The 12,377-nt window shown below is 48.7% G+C and overlaps 1 protein-coding gene across 1 annotated transcript; it reads left to right on the forward strand.

The window, feature by feature from the left end:
* The first annotated feature begins 2,950 nt into the window (after positions 1 to 2,950).
* LOC119103653 (phosphatidylinositol N-acetylglucosaminyltransferase subunit H) lies at positions 2,951 to 12,086 on the forward strand. Its single transcript, XM_037227270.1, has 4 exons — positions 2,951 to 2,963; positions 8,004 to 8,028; positions 9,791 to 10,006; positions 11,585 to 12,086. Exons 3-4 carry the CDS (start codon positions 9,800 to 9,802, stop codon positions 11,891 to 11,893), a joined length of 516 nt encoding a protein of 171 aa, XP_037083165.1. The 5' UTR covers positions 2,951 to 2,963; positions 8,004 to 8,028; positions 9,791 to 9,799; the 3' UTR covers positions 11,894 to 12,086.
* The last annotated feature ends 291 nt before the right edge of the window (positions 12,087 to 12,377 follow it).

Below are 12,377 nucleotides of genomic sequence, written 5' to 3' on the forward strand. Positions count from 1 at the left end.
ATTATCATTGTCACTAAAAGTGTGCAAATCATATTACAGAGCGAAAGAGCAAATGTGACCATCAAATTCCTAACACGGTGCACGATGTTTCAAATTGAAAACCTTCAGGTCAAACAGGGTTAGTGACCTGTAATTAACTTTGAGGTCACCATGCTGTTAGCGACCGAAGAAGCGAAGTTTCTGAATAATGGTTTAATAAAGCCAGCAAATTAGGCTACTAGAGCGGATTTTGCCGGGGCCAAAGTGTAAGGTCAAGTTGGTTCAAAAGTCAATGATGGCCATGGCGTGCCATTGGATGATGAGGGAATAACACCACCAGGTGAACAAACTATGAAGATCTCAGGTAAACTACAATACAATAGTTTTGTGGAATGCGTCATGTTAATAAACATTTTGGTCAACATGCGAATATGATGATGCGAATATGATAATCTAAAGCCCAAAACCGAAAAAAATCGGTTTACAGACAGCCGCATGCTCCGAGGTCACGGAACAGATATCCATGAAGCTTTCACCAGTTGATGCGCTATAGTCGATATCTAATCCTTTCCAGGAGATGGGGACCTCAGGTCTGGTCAAAAGTTACCAAAAATGCCCAAAACGGGACAGACAAGACGGTTGTTTACAGACAATGCTCTTATGCTTCATGCTCCATGCTCTTAGCCAGGCGCGTAGGCAGAGCTTTGCCAAGGGGAGGGGGCACAGGGGGTGGCTTGAAAATGGCCCCCCTAACCATGGAACTCCTCCCCAAAGGAAAGCAAGATCGTCAGATATAGACCATTTGCTAATGAGGGCACGCTTTTTATATTTTCTTTCTTTATTTTCCCTACAGCTGGGACAGGCCCCAGAAACTAACGATAGATAACTGCTGACTGAATTTTGTAGTCAATGAACTGAATAAAACAATACGTTAAGCGAGTGCATGAAATCAATCGGCGGTGCTCACTATTTTTCAATGATCCAGTGGACTCTTTTTAAACCGATAGGTATCAGAAGCTTGGTCAGAATTTTTATATTTTTATATTTTTATATTGATTCTACAGAGGTATAAGGGACCCCGCGAATGTAGATTGTAGATGGAAATGGCTAAATAATTTGTATTAACTTGGCCAAGCCACGTTTGCCCGGGAATGTTCAACTTCCAGTCAAAGTCGATTGGGGATACAAATTGTGTACGTAGTTTTGAACATGTGCGTTCGGAACTCTTAGTCAAAACTTCGATGCCCGGCGCTGCAGTCTCCATAGGCCGCACAGTGTCGATTTTGTTGTTAATACTAAGCCGTTAATACTAAAAGGTACGCTCAGTTTACTCTTTGAACGGTACGACTTAATTTTGAAAGACATTCGGAACGATCACTTCACGACGGTCTCTCTGGTGCGGGGCGTATGGTGGTACTTGCACTGGCCAACGCCATTCGGTTTCACGGAAATTGCAACCCAGACCATCGCTGTCCTTGCTTCCGAGATTGCGGGCGCGCAGGTTCAAACCTTTTGATATAATTTATTTGTTTCACTAATCGATTCTGCAAAAGAGTGAACGTTTTAGGCATACATGGGATGGCCTCGCTCGGTTTTTAACTCATTTCGGCACACTCTATGTCCCAAGCTTATGCGACTAATCTGCCCTAAACATAAGCCAATCGATGCACCATGGTCAACAATCTATCTTCTCCAGAACATGGTGACCTTGGGTCAGGTCAAAAGTTGCCAAAATGCCCCAAAACCATCAGAAACTGGTTTGTGGGCAAGCCATTCTTGAAGCCTATGGGACCAATTGACACAAAACCTTTACCGATTGATGTGCCATGGTCCGTAACTTGTACTTATCAAAGCATAGCGACATTGGGGCGGGTCAAAGGTCTACAGAAACGCCCGAAACCACCATAAGTTGTTTCGCGGACAACCCCATGTGCTCGTGGGCTATGGGACTCGATTACATCTTTTAAAACATGGGGTTGCCTGAAAAATAATTTGCACCGGTTTTGGGTAGTTTCGATGATCTTTGACCTGACATAAAGTCGCCACGTGCTGTAATTCCAGCAATTTAAGGTTCAGGTTATCGACTATAGCGCATCCATTGGTAAAGGTTTTGCGCCGATTAAGCCCATAGACGGTGAGCATGGGCTTGTCTGCAGCTAATTTTGGTGGTCTGGGGCGTTTTTGGTGACGTTTGACTTGACCCGAGGCCATCATGTTCTGGAAAAAATAGCATGCTCACCATGGCGCGTCGATCGGTGAAAGTATTGTGGAGATTTACTCTATAGGCTCGCCGCATGGCACTGTCTGCAAACCGGTTTTTCCTCTTTTGTGAGTTTTTGGTGACTTTTTACGTGACCCAAGGTCACCACTTTCTAGACAGGGTAGACTATTGATCAAGCGGCATGAAATGGTGAAAACATCATGTCCATTGGTTGCATGCGCTTGGAGCAAGGAGTTGTCAACAGCTTTTGTAGACCGTTTAATCACTCCAAAAACTACCTGGAACGGTTATGCAGCAGAAAAAAATGTCGAGACCAATTTTGTTTAAATCTGTGAGACTAGGGCCGGCCACGATCTGTTGTGAAATCGGGCACCGCATTGACAAAATGACAATATAAGTTTTGGCGTTTCTTTTGGTCCTGAAATCCTTTCTTGTTAGAGAGTCTTCCTGCAGACTACAGTCGTTTTGAAATGTGTAGTGAGCAATAACATGATTAGCTGGCGTGTTTGGAGGGACATGACGCGGCTTCTCCGAACTTAATCTACGTCCTACTGATACGGACAATATTTAGTTACGGGTATTTAATGGCAGAGGTCCAGTATTAAAAGAAGACTATGAGGTTTTTGACAATGACGAAGCACCAAAGTCATTTGTGGCGCTGCTGACGAAAATGCCGTGGGACGCGGTCTTCTTTGCGGGATTTGTAATAAGTTCAATAAATTTAACGTTGCTTATTTGTAAGACAAACAACCGGAATCATCAGGTAAGATATGGATGTTTGTTATTGCTACGTCGTGGGTCTGTCAGGTTTAGATTGGCGTTTTGTAGCCAGGCAGACTTCGTGAAGCGAACTGTAAGGTCTGATATAAAAATTCCAGAAGCAACGTTCCATTCAGGAGGGGTTCATGGTGGTTGCCTCTGGTTTCTGCCACAATTTTTATGTTGCATTTTTTACTGACTTGTGGTGCTCTTATGTGTATGTGTCAAAAGGAGGGAGCAGGGTTTCCCTCAATTAGTGTCACACTTAGGTGCAGCCGTAAGTCATGCTGAAATGTATAAAAAAGTGTTAACTGTAAGGCCAGGTGCTATTGGCTTCCCTTTATTGTAAGGAGCATGCTTGTTATTACAGCATCTTAGCTCAACCAGGGGCTACACAGTTCTTCCAGGAAACCAGAGGTACAGGGTTTTGATTCCCTGCAGTACCCTCCTTTCCTGCCAGGGTAAGTGGCAGGTGACTCCACATAGCCTCAGTAGCTAAGTGGGTTGTAAAGCCCCAATGACACACACACATATCTTTCTTTGTGGAACTCATTGCAGTGGATGGATTTTTGTGCAGACTGAACACAGTATGAGCAGTAGGGTGCCCACTCAGCATGTTCAGAACATACCCAGGAATGGAAAGGGCTGAGGAGTGGCCAAAAATAGATACCAAAACTTATGGGTAGTCACTAACTTAAAGTATTTGATGAGTTTGGAGGTCTTCTTTGGGCAGACAAATATATGTGCTATGCATGACATGCACCTGCCAGTTGAGTAACATTTGCTTGGGTGGGGAGTGAATCATTGAATTTGACCCCCTGAGATCTCAGAAACTAAGAGAGCTAAAGGTGTTAAGTTGGCAGGGTGTATTGGCCTGTATGTGAACTCAGTTGTGTCCAAATGTGTGGTGCCCAAATCATAACTGTCAAGTCAAATAAGGTCAAACTCCAAATTGGTGTTCAAAGTGCCCCAGAACCTAGATGCCTGTTCTGACCAAAAAGTTACTGATACTTTTATGACTTAAGTGACCTTGTTTGAATTTTTGCAGGTCACGATGACCAAAATCGTGCAAGACTGCTCAGAGCTTTGCTTTTGAATAAGCTTCAAAGATTATGCCAGGCTGTTTGTTCCTGAAAATAAAATGTTGACCCAGGTCATTTAAGGCCAGTAACCCATCCTGACCCTTATAAAGTGTATTGAAGATGCATAATGTGGTTCCCATTGTCCATGAATTTGAAAGGAGTACCAGAAACTCCCCCATACAAAAGCTTTAGAGTAATAAAATAAGTTGGTTTTGACCTAGGCCTGACCTTCATACCTGGCCTTTGGTCAATGGACTTTGTGCTTTTCATTGTCGCATTGCCTGAGAAACCATCTCAGCGATGTGTGGCGTCATCTAACACTGTTGCTACATCAGATTGAACAGTTCCATAGAAATTGCATTTGCTGAATCCATGGCCTTACTTGGATCTGCCGCAGGTCAACAACCGCACAAGGTATAAACCGTACAACCGTACTGTACAATCTGATACCACGCCATCCGCTATTTAATGTTCTACATCTCTGAAAAATTTGGCACAGTTACGCCGCGCTGTTCGGAAACTATTGCGGAAAAACCTTCGGGGTTGAATTGAATTCCCACCCGAGCGCATGTTAACGTTCGAAGACAGTGCTCCACATTTGACGACATTGAAACACCCATCCAATGTAATTGAAAGAATATTACTTGTGGCTATTGATATATCTTTAAGTTCAAAAATCTGCCGTATATTACAAAATTTCAGTATCAACTAAACTGCTCCTCAATACATTGTCATTTGGATACATCATGACACATTTTATGACGTCATAGTCGTTGCCAGCTTGGCGGTGTCAGAATTGCTGCTGTAGCGAACGGTGTTCTCACTTGTGGTACTTCAAGCGCCTCAAGATGGCGTTGGTGTCTGTGCGTGTGTTTATATTATAAGCGGTACAGCGTGTGATTGGCGTTTTCTCGTGGTGTTCGTGTAGATTTGTCCGCGATTGTATGTTGTTTTTTACTTGCACTTGTATGTTCGGTTACAGCGCTGTTCTTACGTTCTTTGATTCTCATCTTCATGCCCGGCATAGCCAGCAAAACTACCCAAGTGCTTGTGCTATATCTCAAAACGCGGTTTGTGCTCGATACACACAACAACAAAAAACACCAGCCTAATACTGGTTGTTACCAGGGCGCCGTCTGTCGATGCTGCTATTCGTGCTTACGTTCTCCAGACACGAATTTGGTTTGACTATGCTGTGTTGGATCTTGAACACAATGTGGCTATTGAGGTGGGGAATTCGTGTGACGTTTCAGTGAGGACACACGTGGGTGGGTGACTTTCAAATACGCGGCGCGAAATGGGCTGCACAAGTTCGCGCGCGTCTTAGCCCAAAGATGAGTGGCTTTGAAATCGTAAAAATGGCATGATTGTGAACGACAGAGAATGATCATGAACGTGGCTGTCTCAGTTCAAAACCCGTACATATGTGGAGCAGCCCCTTTAAGAACGCTCCCCGAAAAGAATGGTTGGAGCGTGGTTTGCACCTGAGGGCATGCTATCCATGTGATCAGGCATGTGACCTATGTGACTGACACCTGTGTCCATGAGATCGTTCATTCTGTCTTCGGTCACAGTTTGTGGGTCTTGTATCGTCGAAAGCGCTCCACATCGCTGCGACGCCAAGCTGTCAAAATCCGCTTCCGGTCTCGACTGTGTTAGTCCAGCTTTCTTGCAAATGCCAAATTTTACGTCTCAGGTGTCAGCCGTTTAGGAAAATCCCGGCTCTGGTCATATCGTAATGCTTCAAGGACATAATCATGCCAGATTACACAGTGTGTACGCAAATGCTCGGAAATAAAAACCTATAGCACTGTTCACGTGCCCCTAAAGCAATCTTCAAAGAATTGTGCTTTGCGTTGCTGAAAATCTCCCGAAGCCGTGGCCAGTGGTTGCAAACATATTATCTCATAACGTGTGCGAGGGGTGCCGGTAGTGTGGTGGTTAAGGGGTCTGCGTTAACCACTGCGCGTCTGGGAAACCAGAGGTACGTGGTTCGATTCCCCGCGGTGCCCGCCCTTCCTGCCAGGGCGAGAGGCAGGCGACGCCATATAGCCTCAGAAGCTGAGTGCGTCGTAAAGCCCCAATGACATGACATGACACATGGCGTGTGCGACAGCTTGCCGGGTCCACCAAGCTGGGTGGGGCCGCCCACATGGACTTTTTCAGCACTGTTAAAGTAAGACTTGCTCGTCCTGCGGTCGCGTCCGTAATTTGACCATGCCATTGCATTGAGATGTCTAGGTGTTCCACGGCTGTGACACAGGCGGATGTGCACTGATGTGTGGTGTTCACGAACGCGTATATGAATGGCGCTTCTTGAAAACCGGATGGCTTCAGGCTTGGCAAGACGTAGCAATTTTAATGAAGGAAGCCCAATATTTGGAATGGCCTAGTGACCTGTATGCCTATGTACGTTTTCTCTCCCCAATCTGTCTCGGTTTAGGCTGTGGCCTGTTGAATTCGAGGCTGGGCTCGGGAAAGGCTGCCCACTGGCACACTGCTGGCATACCTTTGGGTCGAGCAGCGCTGAGATCGCCTCGTTACTTGCAGATGACACTTTCCGATTCACCTGCTCGTTTCAGTTTCACGTCTTTATCTGCTCTGGCTGTTTAGATCCAACATCGATCCCTAGAACTGCGCCGCAGCCGGCGGGTCAGCAGCTTGCGTAAGAGAGCATTTGGTCGGTTTCACACATCGACGCCGCCTGTTTGAGTTTGATTGCCCGTTCTTCGTCCGAGAAACTGTGGCGGCTTCGCGGCGCTGCGACGTCGAGTTGTCGGTTGTCAAGATCAAGATCGGCGCTGCGACGTCGGGTTGTCGGTTGTCAAGATCAAGATCGACGCTGCGACGTCGGGTTGTCGGTTGTCAAGATCAAGATCGACGCTGCGACGTCGGGTTGTCGGTTGTCAAGATCAAGATCGACGCTGCGACGTCGGGTTGTCTGTTGTCAAGATCAAGATCGGCGTTGCGACGTCGGGTTGTCGGTTGTCAAGATCTGAGCCTGGTTCCGACATGTGCTACAGTGTTTCACAGTATGATGGTTATATGCTTCTTATGCCGATCAGACAGCCAGGTGAAACCATGTTGGAACTGTGATATTGATGTAAAACATGTAACAGTTTTATGGCTTTATGGGTTAAGCAAAAAAAAAAAAACTGGTACTCTGATCAAACGGCTGGAATGAAAATGCCTTCAAAACACCTTCCACAACTTTTCACAAAACACATTCCACAAACACATTCCACAACATTCCACAAGTAATTTCCCCAACTGTTGAAAACTGAATGGAGTACTAGCAATGAAAGAAAAGATGTAAACTCATCGGAACATGCCTGACCGGTCCGGGCCACACCGTCGAAGCTGTACGATGTCCAGTCATTTAACCTTACGGCGTAGTTGGCCTTCAGACTTCCTTGGCCTGGGGCTTTCTCATAATCAGAAGCGTGTCAATAATTATACATATCACGATGTCTAGTGAGGGGAATGACGAGTTCAGTAGTGTGTAGGCTATTTTACCGATGCATTTAGCATTTACGCTGTCCATAGTCTGAAAGGGAACCCGCTCTACCGCAGGTGATCGCATAATGTGGCTAAATATTCTGGGGTGGGTATCATGGTTAACTCGAAAGGGTGCGTTGGTGATGGAGTTCGAGAGAAGGAGAATAGATTTTACTGATTTGGAATCAGACGCATGTCGGTATTCCTGTTCCATTCATTAGCCATATGCAGGTAGGCCGTTGAGTACCGCATTGTGGAAGTTAGTCATTGAGCTGATACGGAAATGTTTGCAATGTGCGAGGGTTTTGATATATTGGAAGTGTATTGATCCCATTGCAACCCGAATCAACACGCTGTAGTAATTGTGCAGGCACTGCAATGCGATGTGTATTTGGTCTAGCGCAGCGTAGTTGATGCGCATTGAGCCTCTATGAGACTGAGGATTTGCTTCCTTTCTTTTAGAGCCATGCGACATACCAGGAGCCCGTGGTGAGCCTATTTGGTGAATACCACTCAGCACACCTGAAATATTCCGAGTTCGTAAGGAAAAAGAATAACACTGCTTATTTCAAGCCCATTTCGCACAGTCACTCACTATCTTGCACACAGCCACCCATCCTTATTTGTTTAAGTGAGTTGTTCCAAACAGTTTGCATGGGGCATGGGTGACTTATGCATATTTTCGTCCTATAAATCGCGGCGAGTCTCCCCCATGGACAGCAATTATATATCCGCAATTGCACCCGTAATGCACCATACTTGAAATGTCACATGTGTGGGCCCATGCCTGTGTGCATGCGTGTGTATTTTTATTCAACCAGCAAACACTTATAAATGAGACAAAGGTGTAATAAATGAGATAGATGTGGACCAATTTTGAATTTTCCATTATGGATCTGTTTTCCGGTGCTGTCACTGGTGTAGACTTGCAGCACGCGGATGCACTGAATAGTATCTCGAAGACTGGCTGCATATGTTCGTACGGATGACTTAAGTATGTATAATTATCTTGAAATATCAGGAAAGGAACTGCCCACCCATCAGCGAGGGCCCACCGATGGCTAACGAACAGCACACGTTAATTGGCGTTGGTTTTGGGTCCTGCGTTAGCTCCATCTTACACCATTTTGGAGGTAAGGGGTGACCCAGTGAGGGGTATAGTAACACTGCTGCCGCCGGTCTTGACCCCGCGACCGGCCCGGCGACCCGGCCGGCCGACGGGTGTCTCGGTGGTGGGGACGCCGCTTGGTTACGGTCGTCATGCGCGGCGGCCGGGGCGCCGCGCCCGCCGCTGGACGGGCGAAAACAATCGCGGCACGGCGAGGCTGGCTCAGCTGCAGCACCCGACCAAAATACATTTCTTATATATGTATATATATATATATATATATATACATTTCTTATATATGTATATATATATAATATATTATATATATATATATATATATATATATATATATATATATATAAGAAATGTATTTTGGTTTAAGGGCACATGAACTACGCAGGTTTTTTGCGCCCCAGAGGACATATGGTGGACGGGGAATTCATCTTCTCAATTATTTTAGGCGCAGCAGCAGTGTCTGCCATTTACCTCCATTGGTGGCGATGTTCGGTAGCGGCTGTCCTCTTCCTTTGCATGCGTGAATTTTCGCCCGGACAATGCCATGCAAAAGGTCAATATTGTCGGTTCCAAACCTATCGCAAAGTGAAGTAGATTCCAGTCATATGCACTGTACAGTGTCAGAATGTTTGCTTAGTTATTTTGAAGAACAAATTCCACACATCGGATAATATCATAGATTACGTTAGCCGTCCAATTCATTTGGTTGGGCATGGACAATATACCGTAATGACACAATGCTGCCAATGGCACCAGATTTGCCCTTCCAAACCACACCGGAAATGTACATTCCAACTACAAGAGCGTGAAAGGAATTGGCAACTGATTGTAGACGCACACCCTCACGATCACCAACGCACCGTAGCTGTTTTTTTTTTGTGTGCGCTGTCCGCGTTCTTGTCGCTGCCCTGCGTGTGCAGTGAGGCGGCCGTGCCCCGCACCTGACCGCCGCCGGCGCGCCCCGGCAGCGGGCGGGGATGGTGCGCGTGCTCCGCTGCAGTGAGGCGGCCGTGCCCCGCATCTGACCGCCGCCGGCGCGCCCCGGCAGCGGGCGGGGATGGTGCGCGTGCTCCGCTGCAGTGAGGCGGCCGTGCCCCGCACCTGACCGCCGCCGGCGCGCCCCGGCAGCGGGCGGGGATGGTGCGCGTGCTCCGTTGTGTCCCGGGCCGCCTGGCCGAGTACGAGGTGAGCGGCGCACCGTTCAGCGTCTCGCTCTGGCTCAACCTGACGGCGCTGATCGCCGCCCTGCTCTTCTGGCTCGGCCTGCACACGCTCGACGACCGGCTGCTGGTGGCGCTGCTGGTCGGCCTGACGGCGGCACTGCTGGCCAAGCTCCACCTGAAGGTGAGGGGCGGCGGCCGGCCGCGCTCGGCGACGCGGCGGGGTGTTACAGCGGTGCGCAAGGAGGGCTGATTCTGCCGAAAATGGGCACGGGATGGGGAGAACCGGGTGGACCGTTAAGCCTCCTTGCCGTGACGTAGGAGGGCAGCCTCAGGATAGCATCGTAGTGATTCCTTGAGGAATTTTGAGATGATTTTGGCCAGCCCACTCGTTAGGACGTTTGTGCGTCTCTGGTAATGACTGGAACCCACCAACGATTACGTGCTCTCAGGATTGACTTAAAAAGCTGGGGCCTTTCCGGCAAGTCTAGCAATGAGCAAATTGCTCGTCTTGCTGGCGCCTGGGTAACGTGTTCTGCATTCGTTCTGATGCGTGCTACGATTTAGCATGTCTTTTTTGGGGGGATAATCCCTCATGTGGTAGTGCGTTGGGAGCATTCTGCATGTCATGAAATATGAACCGTGTGGCGTTTTCGGTGTCTGAACAGTCTCAGCGAATGTATCACGTAAACTGGAGCAGCACGCTACATTATCGCTACTCAAAGCTGTCCCTGTATCGGCTAGAATTGGCTGAGACATAATTCCCAAAGTTTGTGTGTCCGTGCTTCTCAGTGGATGGATTTAGTGGGTTCACAATCCTCTTCAAGGACTATTGAACCCATATGTCGCTTGACCACCCCGCGGAGCACCACTTTAGGTACAGATTGCCGCCGCCGGAACTCGCAGCTCTCTCATCCGTTCAGCTCGATGACACGGCCAATATGGCCGCTATGACAGCTCATATTGCGCAATGCAATCGGAGAAATGGCTTGCTGTCGTATCGGTCAGGATTACTCCAATTGAATTTGCTCTCACTGCCGCCACCGGACGGATGCGAGGCCCCCGCGGGACAGGAAGGAGGCAGAAGCGTGTGCTGCACATATACGCGTGGGAGTTGTGTTGTCAGTGCCGCTGATGAATGATAGTTCAATCGATTCCATCCAAGCTTGTGTTGATTTAGTCGCATGTTGTTTTGAAACTGTGCAAATACGGATATTCCATCCAAGCTTGGGTTGATTTAGTCGCATGTTGTTTCGAAGCTGTGCAAATACGGATGCTGGAAGTGCCCAATAAAAATGGCATGATGCTGCCTCACCGATTTTATTTGGGGGATGTGTGCGTTGTGCGCGGATTGCGTTTCTTTGATGTTGTAAGGTTGATGTCGTAATTGGTTTTCACCTTTTTTGTTAGGTGCTAAATATACATCGTTTATTGCATCGGGCGGTTCCTAGTTTAGCCGCTCCAAAGGCTGTAGCGGATGCTATTGAATATTTTCATCCAAGTGATTCGACATGACATCACTTACGTGTTTCCAGTGTAAATGCTCACCTTCAGTCGCAAGCTTGCTATCGTGCTGCTGATATCACCGCCGCGCTATTTCGCCACTTGTTTATGCTCGTGCCATGGTGCAATGGTAGTAGGCTATTTCACGGAGTTATTAAAATTATCCCCGGATTTTCGTGACAGCCTCATTTCACCGCGCCGTCCCTGACCCACATTGTTTTGCGCCCTCTTCGTGACCCGAGCGCTCCGGCCTTCGCAGGTGAAGCGGGAGACGCTGCTGGTCGAGTCGTCGCTGGGCGTGCAGCTGACCACGACGTTCGCCAGCGGCCGGCGCTCCTCGCTCTTCATCCGACGCGGTCGGCTCAGCGACGTGGTGATCGCCGAAGCCTTGACCATGCACCGCGTGGTGGCGTACCTGGCGATCGTGCTGCGCCACCCGCCGCGTCTCGTGCCGCTCTTCCGCCACACGTGGCCGCGCGTGGCGCAGCTACGCGACGTGTACCGCGGCATTCAGCTGATCCTGCGGCCGGAGGAGGCCGCCGGCGGTGACGGAGAGGCGAGCAGTTAACCGGACGCGCGCGGCGCGGCGGCGGCTCGCTGAAGGGCCGTGGTGCGGGCTGACTGTGGTGCTGAGGACCGCGAGCGGGTCGGAGGCGAGAGGTCCGAGACACGAGGTGATTGATTGTAGAGAACCGGCGGTTCTGCGGGTGACGAATGGGCGTGAGGCTGCACGCCGCGACAGTTGAGGCGAGCCCCCGCTTCGACTCGTGAGTCGGGTGAGACTGCTTTAGTACGGGAACAATAGTGATAAGTTATCGCAGATTTTAGACTCAGGTCGAGTGAAGAGGACTACCTGCACATCGCTAGCGATTGCAGGGGCTGATGGTGGTGGCACTGAGCTGTGATCCCCGCCTTGGGTCGCCTGCCATAGATCAGCGGACGACGCGGTAGAAGCCTCGAAACTCTGTGCTGATCTGCGCTGTCCTGTGTTCATCAGCGCGGCGTCGGTAGTCTGGACGCCAGTGAGTTTTGCGTACTCCCGCCGCCGCCCT

This window comes from Pollicipes pollicipes, unplaced genomic scaffold, assembly GCF_011947565.3.
Source record: "Pollicipes pollicipes isolate AB1234 unplaced genomic scaffold, Ppol_2.1 Scaffold_2555;HRSCAF=2994_pilon_pilon_pilon, whole genome shotgun sequence".
NCBI lineage: Eukaryota > Metazoa > Arthropoda > Thecostraca > Pollicipedomorpha > Pollicipedidae > Pollicipes > Pollicipes pollicipes.